Consider the following 25,140-nt stretch of genomic DNA (forward strand, 5'->3'; position numbering starts at 1 on the left):
ATAAAATCTTAAAAAAAAAAAAGGAATAGTAAAAACAGTTTTTGCAATTGATCAGATTCAGGTTTAAATCCCAGCAAGTAATTATTATCTACTGACCATGCGCAAGTTATTTAATGCCACTGAACATTAGCTTCCTCATCCATAATATGTGACTAAGAATCTCCAACTCACAGAGCTGGTCTGAGAATTAATAATTTTTTTTAAATTTATGATAGTCATACACAGAGAGAGAAAGAGAGAGAGAGGTGCAGAGACACAGGCAGAGGGAGAAGCAGGCTCCATGCACCAGGAGCCTGACGTGGGATTTGATCCCGGGTCTCCAGGATCGCATCCTGGGCCAAAGGCAGGCGCTAAACCGCTGCGCCACCCAGGGATCCCCTAAACCGCTGCGCCACCCAGGGATCCCTGGTCTGAGAATTAAATGAGAAGCACATTGGGCAGCCCAGGTGGCTCAGCGGTTTAGCACTGCCTTCAGCCCAGGGCCTGATCCTGAAGACCCAGGATCAAGTCCCATGTCAGGCTCCCTTTGCATGGAGCCTGCTTCTCCCTCTGCCAGTGTCTCTGCCTCTCTCTCTCATGAATAAATAAATAAAATCTTGAAAAAAAAATAAGAAGCACATTGCAGTCATTCAATGTAAATTTCTTTCTTTCTGCTCCCATATCATACTGTATTTACTTTTAATATAGCATTAGCCACACTTTATTATCCTTATATATCTCCATATATATATACATACACACATATATGTGTATATATGTATATTTAAATATGCATTTGTATATTTATACACCCCTTAAATAACTATCTCTGCCATGAGATTGTGAACAGCTTGAAAGCAGGGACAGTATTTTTATACATATTCAACATCTCCTAAAACAGTGCCTAGCACATAGTAGGAGCCTCAGGAAACTGAATGAATGTGCCTGACAGGTGTTCAATCCTATGCTAGGTACTACACAAAGGGACCAAAATCATGATCACAATAATGTTAAATATAATAAAACATAACAAACACATAGCAATTACCATGTTTCAGACACAATTCTAAAGCCCTTAAATTAACCCTTTTCCTGCTCCCATTCCATTAAAGAATAACAATGTCTGCATGGTAGAAAACCCTTCATTCACTCATCAAGAAATACGTAAGTGCCTTCTATGTACCTGGCAATGAATGAAATAGACATGATTCCTGCTCTTAGGAAGTGGGGAAGACCAATATGGAAAAATTATTCTAATAAATCTTTTTTTTTTTAATACAGATTGCTATGGGAGCTTACGAAGACACAAGAGCATGTAAGCACAGAGAATTTATTGTAAGGCACCATCAAGGTCACTGAATCCACATGTTTCTTTTTTAAAGAGGGAGAGGGGGGTAAAGGGTAGAAGGAGAGAGAGAGAGAGAATGCCAAGCAGGCTCCCCATCTGGCACAGAGTCCAATGCAGGCTCAGTCCCACAACCCTGAGATCATGACGTAAGCCAAAATCAAGAGTCAGACACTTAACAGACTGAGCCACCCAGGTGCCCTATATACTTTTCCTTTTTAAGCAGTCGAGTAGTAAAGTCTCTCCTCACCCCAATCTCTGTACTTTCATCCCTCATACAGGTAGTCTAGAATCCAGGTCACCTGATTACTGCAGGCTGTTACTCTTTTTGCTGTTTTAATTCACAGATTTCTAAATACAACAGAAATAGATGCTATATATTAACAAACAGTTAAAGGACACTTTATTTACAGAGGAAGAGTCTTACATAGGTCATGATTGTGCTTGCCCATTATTAGTTATCTGAGGGTACACTTCTTCAGACATAAGTATTTCTGGCCATCAAGAAAATCAGAGGAAAACAACAATTCATAAATATATACTGCACAAACCTGGTTTTGGCTCAGGAATACGAAGAATTTTTTGGAAATACCTAGTATTTGACTGTTTTTGAACATGAAGGCAGATACTAACACTTCAACATAATATAGGAAGCATAAGCCATTCATGTTAGAGTGACTTACAGAAGTAGAAGATTTGGAACCACTCCTTTTAAGGATGGGTCATAACTTAATAGTAAATGCTTAATTAAAAAAAGGCAGTGAGCCTTAGGAAACTAGAAAAAGAAGAGCAAAATAAATGTGAAATAAGCAGAAGAAATAATAAGAATTAGAGCAGAAATCACTGAAATTGAAAACAGGAAATCAATAAAGAACATCAATAAGACCAAAAGCTGGCTCTTTAAAAAGAACAATAAAACTGATACTAAGCAAAAAGGAAGAAGACACAAAAGACTAATATCAGAAATGAAAGGTGATATCACTACAGATCCTATGGAAATTCAAAGGATAATGAAGGAATACTATAAACAACTCTAGATGAAATAGACCAATTCCTTTAAAGACATGATCTGCCCAAATTTACACAAGAAGAAACAGATGATCTGACTAGACCTCTATCTATAGAAGAAATCAAAGCAATAATCAACAGTCTTCTAAAACAAAGAGAACCAGGCCACAATGGGTTCATGGGATAAGGTGAATTCTACCAAATTCTACCAAACATTTAAGGAAACAATTACACCAATTCTCTGCTATGTCTTTCAGAAGATGGAGGCAGAGAGAATACTTCCTAACTCATGCTAAGACCAGCATTACCCTAATACCAAAACTAGACAAAGATATAAGAAAACTACAGACCAATCTCTCTCATGAACACAGATGCAAAAATCCTCAACAAAATATTAGCAAATGAATTCTTAAAAAGTATAACAAGGATTATACATCCTAAGAGGGATTTGTCTCAATGATGCAAGGCTGGTTCAACATTCAAAAACCAATTAAGGTAATCCATCAAATCAACAGGCTAAAAAGAAAAATTACATGATCATATTAATAGATGCAGAAAAAGCATTTGACAAAATCCAAACACCCATTCATGATAAAAATTTTTACTAAACTAGTAAGAGAGGGGAACTGTCTCAACTTAATAAAGGCTGTCTATGGGCCACCTGGGTGGCTCAGTCAGTTAAGCATCCAACTCTTGATTTTGGCTCAGGTCATGATCTCAGTGTCATGAGGCAGAGCTCCATGTTGGGCTCCACACTGGGCATGGAGTCTGCTTGAGATTCTTTCTCTTTCTTTCTGCCCCTCCCCACCCATCATGCACTCTGTTAAAATAAAATAAAAAATAAAATAAAATAAAGGCTATTTACAAAAATCTACAGCTAACATACAGAATAGTGAGTAATTCCAACTGTTCCCACTAAGATCAGTAACAAGGCAATCATGTCTCCTCTAGCCACCCCTCTTCAAAATCATACTAGAAGTTCTTGCCAATGCAATTAGGCAAGAAAAGGAACTTGAAGGTATACAAATTGGGAAGGAAGACATAAAACTGTTCACAGAAGAAATGATCATCTATGCAGAAAAATCAAAGGAATCAACAACACAAAACTCCAGAAATTAATATGTTATTACAGCAAGGTTGCAGAATACAAGTAAATTGCTTTTCTGCATATTAACAAAGAGGAAGTGGAATCTGAAATTAAAAACACAATACTGGGGCGCCTGGGTGGCTCAATTGGTTGGGCACCTGCCTTCAGCTTGGGTCATGATCCTGGGGTCCTGGGATCAAGCCCCACATCAAACTCCATGCTCAGTGGGGAGCCTGCTTCTCCTTCTCCCTCTGCTGCTCCTCCTGCTCATGCTCTTTCTCTCATTAATAAACAAAATCTTTAAAAAATAAAAATAAAAAATAAAAACACAATACTATCTATATGAGCACCCTAAAAAGGAAATACTTAAGTAAAAGTCTAACAAAATATATACAAGATCTACATAAGAAAAACTACAAAGTCTGATGAATGCAATTAAAGAACTAAGTAAGTGGATACTCCATGTTCCTGGATAGAAAGTCTCAATATTGTCAGGATGTCAGTTGTCCCCAATTTGATTTCCAGATTCAGTACAATCCAAATAAAAATCCCAGAAAATTATTCTATGGATATGGACAAACTGACTCTAAAGTTTATATGGAGGAGCAAAAGACCTAGAATAGCCAATACAACATTAAAAGAGAAGAACACAGTTGGAGGACTAATGCCACTTGACTTCAAGGCTTGCTACAAAGCTACAGTAATCATGATAGTATAGTTCTGGTGGAAAAACTGACAAATAGATCAATGGAACAGAATAGATAGCCCAGAAATAAAGCCACATTATCAATTGATCTTTGATCAAGGAGCAAAAGCAAGACAATGGAGCAAAGACAGTCTCTTCAACAAATGGTGCAGGAAAACTAGACATCCACCTGCAAAATCATCAACATTATCATCTAGATACAGTCTACACCTTTCACAGAAATGAACACAAAATGGATCACAGACTTACATGTAAAACACAACATTATACAACTAGAAGAGAACATAGAAGAAAATCTAGATAACCTTGGGTATGGTGATGCCAACATCAAAGATATGACCCATAAAAAATAATTGATAACTTGGACTTCATTAAAATCAAAACTGTTGCTCTGCAGAAGACAATATGAAAAGAACCAGAAGAAAAGCTACCAGCAGTGAGTTATCTCAATTGATTGTTCACAGAAAATAAGCCACAGACTAGAAGAAAATATTTGCAAAAGACACATTTGATACAGGATTACAGTCCAAAATATATTTTAAAAAATTTTGAAACTCAACAATAAAAAAAAAAAAAAAAAACTGGGGCACCTGGTTGGCTCAGTCAGTTAAGCATCAGATTCTTGATTTTTGGCTCAGGTCATGATCTCAGAGTTGGGAGACTGGGTTCCTCCGGGCATGGAGACGGCTTAAGATTCTCTCTCTCCCTCTTCCTCTGCCACACCCCCCACCAGCACACATGCACATAAGTTCTCTCTCCCACTAAGAAAAAAAGATTTTTTTTAAATGGACCAAAGACCTTAACAGACACCTTGCCAAAGAAGATATAAGGTAGCAAATAAACATATGGAATGATGCCCCACACAATAAGTCACTAGGGAAATGCAAATTAAAACAAATGAGGTATCACTACACACTATCACTGGCCAAAATCTAGAATACTGACAATACCAAATGCTGGCAAGGATGTAGAGGAACAGGAACTCTCATATGTTTCTGGTGAGGAGGTAAAAGAGTATAGCCCCTTTGGAAGACAGTTTGGCAGTTTCTTCCAAAACTAAACATATTCTTACCATGTGATCCAGCAATCATGCTCCTTAGTATTTATCCAACGAAGCTGAAAATCTTGTCCACACAAAAACCTACAAAAGGATATTTATAGGTAGCTTTATTCATAACTGCCAAAACTTCAAAGAAACCATGATGTCCTCCAATAGATGAATAAATAAATTGTAGTACATCCAGTACTAGCTTCCAAACAATATTATTCAGTGCTAAAAAGAAATGAGCTATTGAGCCATGAAAAGATATGGATGAAATTTAAATGCATATTACTAAGTGAAAGAAGCCAATCATAAAAGGCTACACACTGTATGATTCCAACTATATGATATTCTGGAGAAGGCACTAGGGGACAATAAACAGATCAGTGATTGCCAGCAGATGAGGAGGATTAGGCCTTGTAAGGGTAGTGAAATATTCTGTATGATATTGTGAGGGCAGTGTAATACTCTGTATATTATAATTTTATATATATACATCATTATATATTTGTCCAAACCCAAGAATACACAACACAAAGAGTGAACCCTAAGATAAGTTACAGACTTTGTGTGATTATATCAATGTAATTTCACCTTTGGTAAAAAATGTACCATAATTGTAAGTGATATTGGTAAGGAAGGAGGCTATCCATGTGTGAGGGCAGGGAGTATATGGGAAATCTCTATACCTCCCTCTCAATTCAGTTGTAAACTTAAAACTATTCAAGAAAAGGGGATCCCTGGGTGGCGCAGGGGGTTTGGCGCCTGCCTTTGGCCCAGGGCGCGATCCTGGAGACCCGGGATCGAATCCCACATCAGGCTCCCGGTGCATGGAGCCTGCTTCTCCCTCTGCCTGTGTCTCTGCCTCTCTCTCTCTCTCTCTCTCTGTGACTATCATAAATAAATAAATAAATTAATTAATTAATTAAAAAAAACTTTTCAAGAAAATAAAATCTTAAATTTTTTTTTAAAGTGGAGTCAGAGGAAAGAGTGGGGAACCCCAGTGATTCCACTTACTGGCTGTGTGCTTTGGGGACAGGAGAAAAGACTATCTAATTCATTCTTGATTCTCAGTATCTAACACAATGTCTAAGTCTTGGCACACAGTAGTACTCAAAATACATTTGTTGAAAGCTTGAATGAATAAACTGCTTAAATTTTTTGATAGGTTTTTTTTTTTTTCTGCTATTACTAGCAAGTGACAGAGCCAGGATATTCCAGGGGTGTCTATCCAGGGATTTTAGACAGTAGCAGACATGCTTATTATAAAGCTGTATCCATTTCTCAGAGACGATATCAATCCTGGTGACAGATTATGTTTCCCAAAGATTGCCACAACCCCATCAAGAGGTAAAGCCTAATTTTCCTCCTCACAAATCTGAGCTGGACTGACCCAACCAATAGTATACAGCAGAAGTAATGCTATGTGACTTCCAAAGCTAAATCAAAAATGGCCACTCAGGGGAAGAAAAAAAAAAAAAGGCCATTCAGCTTTTGCCTGGTTCTCTCGGATAATCCCTAGAAAGTGTCCTTCACTCATCATTCATTCAAGCTTCCAACAGATATTTGTTATGAATTCCTACTATATTTCAGACTCTAGACATTGTTTTAGGCACTGAGAATGCAAGAGTGAGCCACTCAACCACTGCCCCTTGTCCTCACAGAGTTTATACTCTAGAGGAGGAAAGAAATGAAGGGTGGGTAGGGCAGACCAATACAGCCAATAATTACAACGTGTATGAGATGCTTCTAAGAAAGGCAAACAGAGATTTTCTTGAGAATGGCAAGTCAAGAAATGACATTCCAAGGTGGTGACATTTAAACAAGCCATAACAGAGGAGCTGTTAGCCATATGGAGGAAGATAGAGGGAAACATTTTAGGGAAAGGAATAGCATGGGCAAAGGCACTGAGGCAGAAGAGTCCAACATGCTCTCTGAGGAACTGAGACAATGAGTATGGCTGGAACAGAGTAAACATAGTGGAAAATGCACAAGGACCAGAGAATAGATTTTTTGAAGCAATGCTGGTGAGTTAATCATAGATCAGTGAGAGTAGCATAACAGGAAACTCACCTCTTAAAATTATAACTTAAATATTATTTTAAAGCCAGCTTTTGGGATGCCTGGGTGGCTCAGCGGTTGAGCACCTGCCTTTGGCTCGGGCTGTGATCCCGGGATCCGGGATCGAGTCCCGCATCAGGCTCCCTGTGAGGAGTCTGCTTCTCCCTCTGCCTACATCTCTGCCTCTCTCTCTCAGTCTGTGTCACTCATGAATAAATAAATAAATCTTAAAAAAATAAAGCCAGCTTTATATAGCTTCAGATATAAAACAAAAGAACTCAAGTAAAAAGTGCTGATACTGAATACTGTATGACTAGATATAGTCACATAGCAAGCACATTATGAAAAAATGGGAATATTTCCAAGACAAAGGAACATATGGTTTGAAGGTCTTCCTGTAATTAACCTCTTTAGAATTTCAGGACACAAAAAGACAGAACTGACTTTCTCATTGACTCATTAATGGTGCATTTCATAAATCATACCTGATTTGACCTAGTTTCTTTAGCAGTCGTCTCAAAATGTTTCTCTGAAACCATAATTCATAAATGGGGAGGATGATCAAGCCTGTCACCAAAGGATGCCCTGTCTATCAAGAAACAGCCCCTTTATAGAATTCAGAACATCAAAGGGGCTCCCTATATACCCTGCCTAAAGGCTTTGTCCTCTTATCAGGTGTCAAGCCCATGAAAAAGAAGCGATGGACTTACAGATTATATCACACTACTGTCAAACAACTGTCCCTGCACCCAAAGACAACTAAAAAACAAACTGAAAAAAAAAAACCATTACTGTCAATGGTTCCCACAAAACCACCTCACAAGCCTGAGACCTCCCACCAAACACTAACTTTTTTTTTTTTTAAGATTTTATTTATTTATTCATGAGAGGTACAGAGAGAGAGGCAGAGAGAGAGAGAGAGAGAGAGAGAGAGGCAGGCTCCATGCAGGGAGCCCAATGCGGGTCTCGATCCCGGGTCTCCAGGACATACCCTGGGCCAAAGGTAGGCGCCAAACCGCTGAGCCATCCAGGCATCCCCCACCAAACACTACTTTAACAGCAAGGTCCTTTGGTCTCGAAGACTGTCTCCTACACTGGTTGGAACCAGTAAGTTCCAAGTTATAAAAGAGCTGATAAAATGTTATTATGGTAGTTGGAATACATGTTATTATTTTAATACTAAGATGGATTTTAGTCTTATAATTCAAAAGGACTGGTGCCTTCCTTTTTCTGCATGTGCAACCTAGCCTATTATTGTGGCTCTCAGTAGGAGCCATAAAAGAAGGCCTTTGGCCTCCTCTCCAGGAACAGTTTAAATAACAGGACAGGGACTCTCTACTCTTATCTGTACTATTGTTGCGACACCTGTGGAACTCTCTGAAGGCATTGTTCCTTAGGGACAAGAATGCTGAGACACCCCTACTCCTACCCATCTTGTAATCATGAGCCCTTGACCAGGCTAAGAACCCTCCCCTTTTCCTCTCCACTGAGCTTAGGGGTGGCAAGAGATGAAAACAAATCTCTGCTCTTGTTTTTGCTAATATCTGGTCATAAGATTTGCTCTGCTGGCAAGTAACAGCTCTTATTTTCATCTTCAGAACTAGGAAATCACTCTTTAACAACCACAATGCAGCGTCACCAGTAAGCAAAAAAAACCCAAAGGAGCTTGCAGCTAATACCTGTGGACAAGGATGCTTTAATGGTAATAGCAATGAAAAGGGGATAACCTAGTATTTGAAGTAAATCACTAGGACACCGACTCATAGTGAAGCCTTCACCTTCAGGTTGAATCTTGCAGTTGACACCTGAGGGGAAAGTGATTCTTCAGCACTAGATAATGGGATTCCTCAATGAGAATAAAATTCTTACATATAATGGATGAACAACAAATCATTTGCAGAAGTGACCCAAAGAACTACCCAGAGCACAGGAAATTTAGGAGCACTAGCATCCAACAAAGATGCCAAAGAGAGAATTCTCAAGAAAGTTGAAATTGCAGCTTTTCTAGAAAAGAAGGAAACCTACCTTGCTAAAGGAGGGGAAAAAAAAAAACAAAGAAAGTAGTGGGGCAACAGCTTACTTGATTCAAGTTCTCTGACTCCCAAGCCTAGGCTGTGACTTCCCTCTCTTATGACAGGAGTATTTTGTCTGAGGCCAACAACTTATTTTTAAACATATATATATACATATATACATCTCTATGCAATTCCTATAAAAGAGTTATCCCTAGTCCACCAAAAGAGAAAACAAAACAAAACACGCCAAAGCTGCCATTCAGAAACAGTTTAATGGTAATTTATTATCCTAGCATCAGCTACCCAGGAACTGGGTCGTTAGGGCTCTTGTTTGCTATGTCAGGCACTTTGCAGTATCCCAGATGCAGAGACTGTAATGACCAATATAAAAAATACCGAGAAGGCCCTGTTGGAAGCACAAGCATTCACTTGATGCACATCACCAGCAAACACTCCAAGGCAGGCTGCAGAGAAAAGGCCCTAGTGAGAGAGAGCTAGAGCTGGAGTCTCAACTTCTCTAGATATTCATTCTAAAACCCTGGACCCCTAACTCTCTAAGCCTTATTTCTATGTATGGTAATAGCCCTTTAATTCCTAAGTATGTAGTGCTATAAAGCTTGTAACAAAACAGCAGCAGTCCCCTACCTTACTCCTGATTTCTGCTTCCCAAAGGCAACCACTTTCAACTTTTAGCTCTTTCTCTTGGTATTTATCACTTTACTTAAAAAAAAAAAAAAAATCTCAGGACACCTGGGTGACTGAGCGATTAAGCATCTGCCTTTGGCTCAGGGCGTGATCCTGGAGTCCAGGGATCAAGTCCCACATCGGGCTCCCTGCAATGGAGCCTGCTTCTCCCTCTGCCTGTGTCTCTGCTTCTCACTCTGTGTTTCTCATGAATAAATAAAATCTTTAAAACAAAAACATGTTTGTTTTCTGGCTATTTAATTTGGGGTATGTGTGTTAGTCACTATTATCTTTCTATATAACATGATCATCACCCCCATAACTATCCATACACATGTATACACACTATCCCTTCCACTAACATAGTCACAATTTTTAGTTAAATTAATATTTAAGATACACCCATACCATGGAATATTACTCAGCAATCAGAAGGAATAAACTACTGATATACACAACCACTTAGAACTCAAGGGCATTATGCTGAGTGGAAAAAAAAAGGCTATGTACTGTATGATTGCAATTATACATTTATCTTGAAAGGACAAAATTATACATAAAGAAAACAAATTAGTGGTTACAAGGAGTTGGGGGTGGTAGGTGCTATGACTATAAAGGGATAACATGAGGGAAATCTTTGCAGTAATAGAATATTCTGTATCTTCACTGCAGTGGTGGTTGCCCAATTCTACACATGTGATAAAATGGCACAGAACTATACACACACATTGAACCATTGTCATTTTCCTGGTTTTGATATTGTACTACAGTTATACAAGGTATAACTGTTTTGATATTGTACTACAGTTATACAAGGTCTAACCATTGGGGGAACTGGGTAAAGCGTATATAAAACTCTGTACTACCTTTGCAACTCCCTGTAAATCTATAATTATTTCTAAATAAAATGTTTTAAAAATTAATAGAGTTTACATTATTAAAATTTTCACAGCTAAGCCGCATAATGTATTATGACTACATTGCCTTTTTTGGACAACTAGGATTTCTAGTTTTTCCGAACTTAATAGTTGCCTCAGTTTTAATTTGCTTGGTTTTAATAAAGCCCTTTTCCTCACTTCACCTCCAAATTCTCTAAAATAACATTAAGCTTTTTTTTTTAATATGGTCAAAAATATTAGATAAAATATTGGCTGCATTTTACCTTTTCTTCAAAACATCCCTTTTGGAGACATCCACCCTCTGGCTCCAATCTGGTAATTCTAGTCTCTAGGCCTTTTCAACAGCTGTGGTCCTCGAATACCTCTTTACCACCCTTTTCTACTCACTTTTCTCTTTTACATTGGATTCCTTGTTTCCCGGATCCATGCCTTACTCTTTCTCTTCCATCCCATTATGATATATCAAACTACCAAGTGTCCTGAGATAGCATACATGGGAAATAAATATTCTGAGATGCTGCATTTCTGAAAAAGTCTTTTATTTTTTTATACCTTTATATCTGATAGTTATTTTTGACTGGTACAGAATTCTAGGTTGAAAATAATTTCCTCTCACAATGTAAGGTAATTCTTCCACTTTCTTTAGCTTCCCATATTGCTTATGAGAAGTCCAATGCCTCTGCGTATGACCTGTTAATTATTTTCAGAAGCTTCTACAATATTTTCATTCTACCCAGTGTTTTGAAATTTAATGATGACATGTTTCTTTTTTTTTAAATTAATTATACAAGTATATTTGATGGGGCTTTTAATCTAAACATATATATACTTCAGTTCTGAGAAATTATATTGTTTCTTTGATGATTTCCTTCACCCTATGATCCAACACCTATTATTTTGACGTCTAGAGATGTAAATGTAAGAAACTAGAGAAATTGGAGAGAAGGAAATCATAAGAAAAAACTACATCAATTCTTTTGAATTTAAATCACTTCTTATATATGAATAAATTTTAAACTGATCTTCCAACTTATTTCCTTCATCTTCTATTTTCTACTTCTTTGTTTTTATTATTTGATACATTTTTAAAGTGCTGAAAAGTTCTTTCTTGTTCTTGGACTATTTATTCCTTTTTTATAATAGGATCTTATTCTTGTTTCACAGAGGCAGGCAGTATCTCCTCTGAGTTTTTTTCAAATTTTCTTTTGCTCTCTACATTGTCTCTCTTGTGTTCTCCATCCATCCCTCTTTTTTGGAGGTAGAGTTTTGTTTCATCAGTTTATTTTCATCCGGCTATTCATGTTAAAGGTTTTTTTTTTTTTTCAAATATCAAGTGATCCTTGTCTACTCTTTCATATTTAAGAGTAAGACACATACAGATACATTGTATGAGCAGTAGGGCATGTTAATAACCTCTATACTTCATTGTAAAAAGGGAAAATGACAAACCAATTCTTCATTGGGGAGGGGAGGCCCTCAACATCTGTGAGTCAGTTTCTCAGAGAGGAATCCTCCAACCTCCCACCAGAGGAGAACAAGCCTGATTACCTATATGTCTGGGAGCTAATTAACTGGATGGAGATCTTCACTTAATTTCTGGTTTCAGAATGTCATCTCTCTTCTCTCAGCTATATGTGACATTCCCAAATCCAGGGCCTCCCTGATTTTATTTCCCTAGAGAATAAACCTCCAATGTTCTGCTGAAACAGCAAAAAGATCTGGGGTTTTAACTGTTCCTTATATAATCTCTGAACTTTTTCAGCTCCACCTCTCAGCCTAACATGCAAGATGCCAAGAACCTCTGATATCTAGAGCTTTCTCAGGTTCCATACCACAAATAGGTTTCTTTGTTCATATTCACATCTCCTCTGCAGCCACAGCATTCTGTCTCCCATAATACAATACATCATTCACACTTGCACCTCTTTTCCATATTCTCCTGTCTTAGCCTTTTATGAGATAATACTAGTTTTATTCTATTTTCATGGAGCTTTTAAAAGGAGGTAAGATGTACATGCTCAATTAATCATAAGCCCCCTATTGAAGATTTTGAGAGAACAAAAGAATATGAAAGTTCTTGTTAAACCTGTAAATGTTCAGTAGCAGTATTAGTGGTAGGCGTAGATGCTATTTTCAAATAGGTATTCCAATATAAAAGATCTTTTTCTCTGGTGTTCTAGGGAAGCACCAAGTTTCATAAATAAAATGGCAAACATATTTGCAGTCTATATATTAAAGATGAATACCTTTAATATACAAAGAGCCTCCCTCACCAAACTGATTAGACACAAGGAAACTAGCAGAGAAAATGCAATAAATGACACACAATTCACAGAACTTCAAGTGGCCAATAAACATGAAAAAATATTTAACTGGCCTAGTAATTAGGAAGATGAAAATGAAAACAATGAGACCTTTTTCTCTCAAGGAGTATAGCAAAAACTGTAGAGAGTAATAATACCCAGTATTGACAAGGTATGACGATGTTCCCAATGACAATCGAAAACCTAAAAATAAAAGGGCCTTCTTGCTCCTGAGCTCTAATTCTAACCCTCACTATGTGACTCTGACCAAGTTGCCTCCCCTACTTGGGCCTCAATTTTCTCATCAGCTTTGTTTTTTTTTTTTTTTTAAACAAAAACAAAACCTAAAATGATCAAAAGTATCTGACTTGCTCATCTCACAGGTCTGTTGTGAAGAAGAAAGCCACAATGGCCATGACAGAACTTTGTAATCTTTACAGTTCAATGCAATCCTATAAAATTTATGAGAAGCAAAATGAGAGAGTATTCTTAAAAATAAACTGCTTATTGTTCACTAAACATCCCATGAAATAAATAGTGAATTTTCCCAAAGAACTACAGAAAAGAATTAAAAAGAAGAAATCTAGGTTCTGGTTTTACCACAGGACTTTAAACAAGTCCTCTAATCTCTGTGTTTCAGCTTTGACATCTCTGAAAATTCCATAACTCTGTGACAAAAAGAGAAATGAAATCCTTGATCTGAAACAGCTGGAATTCAAACTTCAGGCAAGAGGCTAAGTAGATCAGAGGCCAGCTTTGTAGAGACATCCAGTTTACTGTTCTATAAAACGTTTTTTACTGGCCAACCCTCCTTCTTGGCTTATACCAAAGAAATAGCAAAATAATGGCATGATCATACCTCTTTAAAGGACTCTGACAAACTCTCCCTCAGTCTTGTGTACAAAACAATGAACTCAGAAATGCAAGCTAGTAGAAGTTTTGAACTACAACTCTGTCTTTGTACTCCACTTTCTCTATAGAGAGCAACTTGGAATAGCAACAGCAGGACTACAGTATGGGAAGGAAATTCTCGGGAACAACTCCATAGTTCTGTCTAGAGACATGGTAGAAAAAGGAATACCAACAGATCAAGTAAAATGATGAGATCTCCCCCACTTAAAGAATTAATAAATATTTATTAAGCCCTGATCCATCCCATAGGAACTATGACACTCTTAGGGATCTTTTCCTTCAGATCTCCAAAGAACAGTCTTGGCCACTATTTAGCACTTAGCATATGTAAATACTATGTGTCAGGCCCTCCACTAGACATTTTCATCTACATTAGCCAGTTTCTTTCTCAAACCAAACCTATTATTGAGGAATTACTAGCTCCGTTTTACAGATAAATAAATCCAGACTCTGAGAAATTAACATTTAACCCCAAATTACAGATCATTATTATAACATTATTTATTATTCTCATTTTACTGAAGAGGAAACTGAAGTTCAGAAAGGATAAATAATGATTAAGTTGTTAAGTAGGTGAATGGGGTTTTGCTCAGGTATCAATGCTATTACAGCCCATGCTAATTCCACTACATCATTTTTCCTGTTCAATGCTAAACCACAAAATGAAAGTAAGATTTCAACTCTATGAGTATGCAGTTAAGAATAAATGACAAGTGCTGACACTTTCTTCAGTTTCTTTCAAAGAATAAATGTCATTACTTCTGAAAAGCAGTTAAACAGCAGCATCTACTGCCAGGAAAATCAAAGGGAAAGCTAACTATCCTAAGATTCCCTAGTCAACAGTAGTACCAAAAGAAATGAAGGAAAGGTGACATTGGCCCAAGGGCTTTTCACTGTCACAATGAAATCACACTCTCATGCCAGCAATCAGTGGCCATTCCAGTGGATAAATCACAAAATAACTAGCTGAATAATCTGATTAGCAAATTCTGACATTATTGGTCTCTTCCAATGCTCTTAATGGAAAGAAAGCTTTTCTTGTAACAGTATCTCTCCCAGGCCATTTGCAACACTCTGGCCCTTCAAGCAATGAGACAGGCATCAAGGGTCCCCAACTTTGCCTGGCTGACAACCAAAGAAAGGAATAACTGACTCTGAAATCCAAGTAATTTACCTAAAGGATTTACATGTGCTGGCTCAGAAACAACAAACACACCAACCTCATAAATTTTGCTTTCTAATAATAATTATGTGGTCTATCTAGTTTCAGGCCCCAGAAAAGGAAAGAAACTTGTAGGAGCAAGAGAAGTTTAATGCAAGGAATTCATCAGAACTCTTCTGTGAGTTGCTAGTGTGGGAACTGAAAAACGAATACCCTGCTACCAGATACCAAATGCTTCACAAATTGGGTATCTGAAGCTCAGGCTCAAACTGGCTTACTTAAAAGGCCATATTTTAGAAACACTATCATTCTGCCTTGCAAGTGCTGATATTTTGCTATGTTGTTACTTGTCCAGCCCCAAATGACCAGAAAAAGAAATCAATTTCACAGATTTATATTGCCATCAGCTAATAAAAACCCTGTGCTTGTGCCCTCATATGCTGGGAGAAAGAGTGTTGCCCTGTTCAAATGTTGTTAAGAGTCAAACCCGAGCTCATATCTCAGCACTGCAATTTATAGGCTGTATAACTTTGGTCAAGTACCTCAATATTCCTGAGCTTCAGTTTCTCCATCTGTAAAATGGGGGTAATACAATGGGCTCTAGGGATGAAATGAACTAAACTGCACATGACACATAATACATTAGTGTCCTTGCCCTTCTGAGGAATATACTTTTGTGCACAATAACTATCTAAGATTTCAGAATGTCACCCTTTAGGAAAGGGCAGGTGTTCAATTTCATAGAATATATGAATATTAACAAGAGAAATGTTCTCACTGTCCTCACTCTAGCATCTAATGCAAGCTATGCACATGACAGATGCAAAACAAATGGTATTCCATACTTTTAACTGCCAGGGAGGATGTTTAGATCCAATTCCTTCTAAGATAATCAGACTTAAGCCAACCTAGAGAAACACCTAATTTTCCCTATCTTACAGTCTTTCCTTTATCCAAACAGTATTTACTGAGCACCTCTTTCGTGACAGGCCCCTTCTGGAGCAATGCAGATACAGAAACAAATATGACACTGTTCTGACTGCTACCAAGCTCGTGGTGCAATGAGGAGAATAAATATCAAAACAGATTATTACAGGGACACCTGGGTGGCTCAGCAGTTGAGCGTCCACCTTTGGCTCAGAGCGTGATCCTGTGGTCCTTGAATCAAGCCCCATGGGGTGCCTGCTTCTCCCTCTGCCTGTGTCTCTCCCCATCTCTCTCTGTGTCCTTCATGAATAAATAAAATATTAAAAAAAGATTATTATAATACGGAAATTATTGTTTGCTTTAAAGTTCCAAACCAATTCTTCACTGCCCTGCTTTGTGATACTGGACTGGACTTTACAGGCTACATGTCTTCATTTCCAGTGGGTTCGTGTCAGATTTTGCCAATAGAGCGTGCGGGAAGGAGAGAAAGAGGGATTTTTTCCCCCCAGTGTTTGGTTTTCCTACAAGTCAGCAAGTACATCAGCAGGCAGGGTATCATGGTAGACTTCAACACAGTGGCTTTCCAGGTTCTGAGGCAAGCACCCCATAGCTAGTGTCTTCCTCATCATCACAATAAGCAGCACATTCCTACATCAAACATACACTCTCCTCTGAGGCTTGAATTTCAGCCTTGTGGAGCTCTCTTTTCTTAAACTTCTAAGTTCCTTCCTCATTTGTTTTTCCTTCAGCCCTAGAGATGGTAATAGTTTTCGGCAATTACTATCTCTGTTACATCTTAGAGTTTTCTTTTATCTCTTTTGCAATTAACCACTTATCTAGTTAATAATTCTATATATTAAATTTTACCTGTTCAAAATATTGGTGTGGCTTCTGTCTCTTCAACCGGACCCTGACTGCTATAAGTTACAATAAATGCTATGATACTGGTCATGGAGTCCAACCTCTATATTTTACAGACAAGATAACTGGAGTTTCAAAGATTGGAAGTGACCTACCTGCCCAACATCGCATGGTGGTAGAACTGGAACTAGAATTCCTATATCCTGGCTTTCAATAAACAATAAGCATGTACCAAGAACCGATTTTGTGTCCACACTCTATGTTGGCTGTTGAAAATACAAGAGATGAACTATACCAAAATCCCTCCCCTCCAGGGGCTCACTAACTAGTTGCAGACTGAAATACTACAAAAAAGAGTTCCAGTGCAGAGTGACAAGCCCTACGAGAAAAAGAAAAGGAATTACTAGCTCTGGGAGGGTCAGAGAAGCTCTCTTAGAGGGTCTCACTAAACCACACTTTATTCCCTAAACTGAAGGATTTCTGAGCTGATTAGACAGTTAAACAATCTCAAAATAAACCTATAACCAAGGCTTAAGAAATACAAGTAACCAAACAATAAACCTCTACTCTGGGCATAATCAGAAATAATCACTAATGGCAAATCCTAGGATAGGAAGCAATATAGAAACAAATTATGAACACTTGTCAGTACTAACTTAGAAGGGAGGGCAGCTCGGGTGGCTCAGCGGTTTGGTGCCACCTTCGGTCCAGGGCATGATCCTGGAGACCTGGGATCGAGTCCCATGTCGAGCTCCCTGCGTGGATCCTGCTTCTCCCTCTGCCTGTGTCTTAGCCTCTCTCTCTGTCTCTCTCATGAGTAAATAAAACCTTAAAAAAAAAAAGAAAGAAAGAAAGAAAGAAAAGAACTGCACTGGCTTACAAAGGGCAACAGGAGTTGGGATAAGACAAGTACCAGCTATCAGCCTTGAAAGCTTTTTAGAGGAATGTGTAATTGTATTAACTAAAGAAATGCTAGCAAGACTGGAGGGGAGATGCAGCCTTGTCTCAGGGAACACCTGCATATTAAGAAGAATACATCTAGTGAGCAGTTTCTGGCACAGCGTAAGAAGACGCTTTGACAGGCCTAGATCAGAGAGGAGACCTAGTCTACTTACTCTCCAGTGGGAATCAAGCTTTCCACTGCTTCCCTCAAACAATAAGCTCTTTCCTATTTCTAAGATTCTGCATATGTTCTTCCCTATACCTACAATGCCCTTCATTCCCTCTCTGTCTAAAGATCTGACCCATCCTGCAAGGTACAAATCAAACATCATCTTCACTGTAAAGTGTTCTCCAGTCACTTCCCCCACTCTTGATCTGGTCAGAATTAATCATTACGGTTTCAGTGCTCTTTGTGTATCTCTTAATTATAGTATTTTATTTATTATAATTATAGTATTTTATTTACACTATAATTGTTTGAGTGTGCCTTCTCAACTAGACCACAAAGTTCCTAAGCAGGACCTTCCCCAGTGTCTATTATTATTTCTCGTAAACAGCAGGAGCTCAATAAAGGTATATGGAATTATTCTCGTAAAATGTCTAAACAAACTCCACCTTAGGAAGAATGGATTTCAGAACCCTAACATTCCCTGATTCCATAATAAATCCCTCCTGATGTCTAAAACATCAGGCTGTACTAGAAACTCAGTAAGTATTTCTACTTGAGAGCTTAAGTATTTCCTTGAGCCAAACTGGCAATGCAACTGTGTACCTTTAGTGTTTCCACTAAGGGAATTATAGTTTGTTGCAAGTCCAAACACAACAGTTCTTTATCCTCCTCCTTTACATAAATTAGAATAACAGACTGGGAATTCCAATCAGTTGAAACCTTCCCAGGGAAGAGGACTTGGCTGTTTACTAAGAGTTCAAACTTTGATGTTAATATCCATGTGGCTGGTATATTTTCTCTTTTGGCAGTTCATTCAGATTGAGGGAGGAAGTTATCACGCACCACAATGAGAGAACAAGAGTTGGAGTCAAAAGAAGAGAATGAGTCTCAGCCCTGTCAGTCTTTATTTTGCCAGGTGACCTTGAATAAGTCATTTAATCTCTCTAAGCTTCAAATTCCCCAGACAGGAAATAGAAGAAATATTACCTATTCCCTGGGCTACCATAAGGATCAAATAAGGACTATTCCTTATTGTGCTGAACTCTAATTTATGAATTTGACCCTCTCCGTAGAAGGCCACATACAGAGAAGACAAAGAACGCTAGGGTTTGAGTCAGACAACCTGAGATTAGACCCAGCTCTTTCACTCAATTATGTGATATGAATACATCATTTAATCTCTCTGAACCTCAATTCACCCTATGTATTAAAAAGAGGAATAATCCTACCTGCCCTACAACCTTGTAGAATTACTACAAAGCTTAAAATAATAAGAAGGAGATGATATGGATGAAGGCAATTTATTTGGCAAGCCATGAAGTTTTATTACAATACTTCACCTGTGTGGAATTCAGTAATCCAATAACCTTGTCTTCTGGATCACATGGAGAACTAAAAAGTAAGCAAAATAACCTCTTCAAAGCCAAAATAACTTGTCTTTAATTCTTCATATTTTACTACTAATAGAATCCCTAGGGCATCATTTTCCTTTTTTTTTTTTTTTTTTAAGATTTTACTTATTTATTCATGAGAGACACAGAGAGAGATAGAGGCAGAGACACAGGCAGAGGGAGAAGCAGGCTCCATGCAGGGAGCCCAATGCGGGACTCGATCCCGAGACTCCAGGATCACGCCCTGGGCCAAAGACAGGCGTTAAACTGCTGGGCCACCCAGGGTTGCCCATCATTTTCCTTTAAAAACACATCCAGTAAATTCAGTAATTTGAGAGTACCACATATAGCAGGTAAGTGACAAAGTAAGAAAGGAGAATAAACAGCAAGGAGAAAGGTAGAAAAATAATTCCAGGGATCCCTGGTGGCGCAGCGGTTTGGCGCCTGCCTTTGGCCCAGGGCGCGATCCTGGAGACCCGGGATCGAATCCCACGTCGGGCTCCCGGTGCATGGAGCCTGCTTCTCCCTCTTCCTGTGTCTCTGCCTCTCTCTCTCTCTCTGTGACTATCATAAATAAATTTAAAAAAAAAAACAATTTGAAAAATAATTCCAAACAACCACAAGATATAAAAAGCATACTTAGTACTCACCAAAGAGGCCTTAGCTTTTGTTTTTGTGTTAAAGTACAGCATCAAAGTAGTAAGTATAGAATGCAATAGTTCCTATGGGCATCAATATAACACAAAAAGTCAGAATAATTGATGTTTATAATAATGAACCTGAATCTCAAGAAAGATTAAATAATATTGTTTTTTCTGAAGAGGAGAGTATATAATATATTTAGACCCCACTTTTAGACTTTTAATAAGGCATAAAGTCATAAAAACAAAGAGAATTGAGAAGAGCAACAGCCACAAAATATTGAAAGCTAGAAAGCAGATCAGTGAGCAGTAACTGACTTATCAGATCCAAGAAAGATGAATACTAAGCCAGCAATGAGAGGAGGGGGAAGTAACTTGATTTGTTACTTTTGTGGGGGTTTAGTAGAACCTCCACAAGTTTCAGAAACTAGTAGCATCATGTTCAGGGTTTCTTTTCCCTCCGAAAAGGATAAAGCAAACGGTCTCTAGATAGGGGAATGGCAGGTACAGTTGAAGGCCGAGTTATTATACTGAAAATAGCAATGTTAAGTGAAAAGAATATTAAGGACCTCTCTGCAGCGTTCCTCTCCTGTTCAGCTTCCAGATCACTAGCAGCCAGGCCTATAATATCTAGGAAGAAAACTAGAGGATCCTTCCAGAGAATCTGACCAGCTGTAGTGGAAAGACCTAATGTTACTGGCATTGTAAATGCCCCACAAATATTCCAGGCTGATCACCATACAGTAAGGTCCACAGTCAGTAAGCCCCATTCATATAATGATGATGCTCTGTGATTTGTCAAAGGTTGTCAATTATTTTTAAATTTTATTTATTTATTCATCAGAGACATACAGAGAGAGAGAAGCAGAAACATAGAGGGAGAAGCAGGCTCCCCGAGGGGAATCCAATGAGGGACTCGATCCTGGATCCCAGGATCACGCCCTGAGCCAAAGGGAGAGGCTCAACTGCTGAGCCACCCAGGCATCCCAAAGGTTGTCAATTATTTAAAAAAAAAAAAAAAATCAGATCAGAAGGACTTACATCATCAACCTGATAAAAAATAGGTCTTTCCAAACCTAATAGTTCATTTTACTGATGGCTATTCACTTTCTTAGGGGTAAGAGGTATAATAAAATATAACTTGCTAAGTCTGGCAAAATGCTGTATTACATCTGTTAATTTTTCTAATTCTAAAGATATCTGTTGTGACTTGATCTACAAATGAATGGAGTATCCCCATGAAAGCACTAAAAATAAGTCAATGGATCATAAATAAAAGCATTGAGACTATGTCTATTAATCACTGATGCCACAACAGGTAGTTAAATTTTTTTGTATGTACAAAATTCTAGATGAACCTAGAAGAGGAGAGTCTCTCATTCCATGGCATCTCATCTTCAAAAGTCAGGGAGAACTTCACAGAAAACAGTTCTTGAGAGAAGTTTTAAAGAAAGAGCAGAGTTAGTCAAGTAAAACAGATGAATAAGAAAGAGGGGAAGTACAGACAGCAGAAAGACTATCATGGGTCAGAATATACATAAGGGCAGAGGGGATGAGAAGCTGTAAATATGAGGATATCAGATTAAGGAAGCCCTCATATGTCATAGAAGGAATCTGGACTCTAACCTAGAGGCAACTGAGAGCCAGTGAAGAATTTTAACAGCCAGTTAAGATGACCAGATTTGAATCCTCAAAAAGATCACTATGATGATGATATTAACAGATTTTAGGGATGGGAAAGGAAAGACGGTAGCTACAACCTTCCAAGCTATGTACTTACCAATCCCAAAAGGCAGTCTCATGCTTAAAAGGTTCTGCTCTCAGCTTACTGCAAAATAGGTTATTCTACCTTTAAGAGATCAGTAGCTACCAGAGACTCTTTAATGGTCCCCCTGAGGAAACCAGCATCCCAAGGCCTCCACTACCAGGTTCTTTCTTTTTCCCTCCTAAGGTCTTCTTTAAAGGCACAAAGATTATGTTAGGTCACCTTACCAGAGTGTATCTCCCAGCCTGGTTTCAAGGAAGTTATCTACCCCAAAACCTTACCTTCCAATTCCCAATGACTGTCGCAAATTCTAGCCACTTCTCAAAGCTATTTTAAACTAACACACGTATATGTGTCTGATTTCTCCATGTACATTCCTTAAGGAGATGGGAAGAAAAATGGGAGGGAATATTTAATTTTTTTTATTATTATTTATGATAGTCACAGAGAGAGAGAGAGAGGCAGAGACACAGGCAGAAGGAGAAGCAGGCTCCATGCACCGGGAGCCGGACGTGGGACTCGATCCTGGGTCTCCAGGATCGCGCCCTGGGCCAAAGGCAGGCGCCAAACCGCTGCACCACCCAGGGATCCCGGGAGGGAATATTTAATGCGCACCAACTTAAAGCTTGATTCTTTTCTGTAAATTCTTTTTTTTAAAGATTTTCTATTTACTTATTTGGTAGAGAGTAAGCGAGAGCAAGAGCGAGAGAGAGAGAGACAGAGAGAGAGCGAGCACAAGTCAGGTAAGAAGCAGAGGGAGAAGCAGACTCTCCACTGAGCAGGGAGCCGAGTGTGGGGCTTGATCCCAGGACCTCAGGATCTCGACCTGAATTGAAGGCATACACTTAACCGACTGAGCCACCCAAGCTCCCCTTTCCTGTAAGTTCTCATTTAATCCTCACCACAACCTTAAGCAAGGTAGGTATCTATATTTCCACTTTTAGAGATAAAGAAATGATCACTCAAAGAGATTAAATGATATATCCAAGACTGTAGAGCCAGAGAAAAGCAAAGCTGAGATTTGAAGCCACAATGCCTATGGGTTTACCAAGGCTTTTCTTTTATTTTTTTATTTTTTTAAGGCTTTTCTTTTAATAGGTTTCCATGTATCTTACTTTATTCATTACTTAATCTCCACTTTACTCAGTGTATTGAACTGCGTTATATTGAACAATCATAGAGTAGAGCAACAACCTGGAAAAACAACCAAAACAGTGCAAATGGAAAACTGAGACAACAGATACAGGTAGTAGTAACAGTAGAAGCAGCAGCAGCAATCCCAACAAGCTCTTTGGAGCCCTAGCAGATACTGGCAAGGACAGAAATAACCAGAACCCAGGAGGTTGACAGACCTCCATTCCAAAATTTTATTTCCTCTTCAGCCAGGCCCAGCAGAGTCCTTGGTAAAATACTGCCTAATCAGGCACACATCACAAATGAATTCCAATAATCAGACGCAATCTCTCCCTGAGGCGTTCCCACTCTTACAAAACCACTAGGAACTGGAGAAAGCTTTTGTTCTCCATCTGAACAACTGCCTGCAAGCACTTGGTGGCAAAGGGAAATTGGGTTTGAGAAGCAGATGGCTTGTCAAAGAGCCTAAAACCTAAGGTGAAAAGGAAGCAATTTACTAAAATCAAACACTCTAAAAGAGAAACCAAGCTTCTCTGAGGTGACAAAGAATACCATCATAGTCATGATTTGCCCTCCAAACCGAGCACTTTGTAGAAGCAGAAGCAAATCTTACATAGTAGGATCTAGGTACATTGGTTCATAGTTATCACCGCAGGTTAACAATAACATTCTGGATTTTTCTAAAAGTAAGCATCACTTGTTTATAACAACTGTGTTTAGTGATGGAAGGACTCTGTCATAGAAAGAAAGTACTATTATATCAATTAGACCCTCAATATAGTAAGTGGAGAGAGGAAGGAACTTAAAGGTTAAGTAAGATAATATAAGTAAAGAGCCTAGAAATTGAGCTGGCACAAGGCAGATGCTTAATCAGTGTTGGCTTAATTGAACTGAAAAAGAGGAGAAATTAGCATTTATTTAGTACCTTTTTTTTTTGTTTAGTACCTTCTGATTATCAAAAATGACCTTACCAGTTTTCATATACTTAATCTTATTTAACCCTCAAAACAATCCAGAACAAATGTTAATCATCCTCATTTTATATATAAGAAGAGAGTTTCAAAAAACTTAAGCTATTTGCTTGGTTATTCAATTATTAAGGGGCAAAAAGTTCTGATTTATTCATAATATCAACAAATTATACTAAGCAAAAAATAATAATGCCACCTCATATTTGGATAATGTTTTAAAGTTTTTTACTGCATAACAAAACATGTGAAGGGAAGCACTAGACTGGGAATTGGAATACCTGAGTTCTAGTGTTAACTGTGCCAAACTGCTATGCAGCTTAAACTAAGTTCCTTCCTCTTTCTGGATTTTAATTTTCTCACTTAACTCAATAGTAATATATTTAACTTAAAGACGAGTTAAATTATCTTGAAACTCCAGGAATATAGAACACACAATCAGGACCCGACTGGACAATAAATTCTCCCTTGTTGCCTAGTATTCACTCTGCTCTTCCTCTGGCTACCCTCTCAGTACTAATAGCTTACCTTCACCTGTCCATCAGCCATTTCTAAGCCAGAAGCATCCTTTCCGGTGCAGCTCACCACCTGTGTTGGATGCTTCATTAAGTGGAAAGCTGATACTGTACTTTGCTGGAAGCCTGGTGCACAAATGTTACCTGGAGATGAATAAATCATTCCAGTTGTGTTGCAATCGTAAGGGCAGCAGCTGTGGGTCTAAAAAACAGATGGTCTTACAAGGATGGAAGACTTTTCTCCTATCTGATTTTCCTAAGGCAAGCAGGTTTGGGTCAGCAGGAAACCTGGCTAGGAAGTGCCTGAGTATAGCTAGTATCCAGTGATGAGGAAAGAGGACAGAAATGCACATTCAGTTTCTTTCCAAAACAAATGAATATATTAGAGGCTGCAATTACCCATCCAATCCCACATCCTTATTTTTATACCTACTCATCAACTTCCAAATCATTTTTTTTTTTTCAGTCTAACACTTCTTTCCTTGATTTTAATATAAAGATGAGCTCAGGGAGAATGCCTAGCCTGGGCATGAAAACAGATTTGCTAAGACAAATTTAAAAAAGAGAGAGAGAGAGAAACAGACTAAAGTTATTGGATGACAGTGGAATGAATGCCTTAGGACA

General features: G+C 38.3%; 1 protein-coding gene across 5 annotated transcripts in view; it reads right to left on the minus strand.

The window, feature by feature from the left end:
- Positions 1 to 25,140, minus strand: part of FAM168A (family with sequence similarity 168 member A) — a 183,142-nt gene that overhangs the window by 95,690 nt on the left and 62,312 nt on the right. For 3 of the 5 annotated variants that reach the window (XM_055320761.1, XM_055320756.1, XM_055320759.1), the window contains exon 2: positions 5,198 to 5,266. The exons of the other annotated variants lie outside the window; for them this stretch is intronic. In XM_055320761.1, the coding sequence (XP_055176736.1) occupies positions 5,198 to 5,200 (3 nt within the window). In that variant the 5' untranslated portion in view covers positions 5,201 to 5,266. The remainder of the gene's footprint in view (positions 1 to 5,197; positions 5,267 to 25,140) is intronic. 5 annotated transcript variants of the gene reach the window in all.

This window comes from Nyctereutes procyonoides, unplaced genomic scaffold (genome assembly GCF_905146905.1).
Source record: "Nyctereutes procyonoides isolate TBG_1078 unplaced genomic scaffold, NYPRO_anot_genome, whole genome shotgun sequence".
NCBI lineage: Eukaryota > Metazoa > Chordata > Mammalia > Carnivora > Canidae > Nyctereutes > Nyctereutes procyonoides.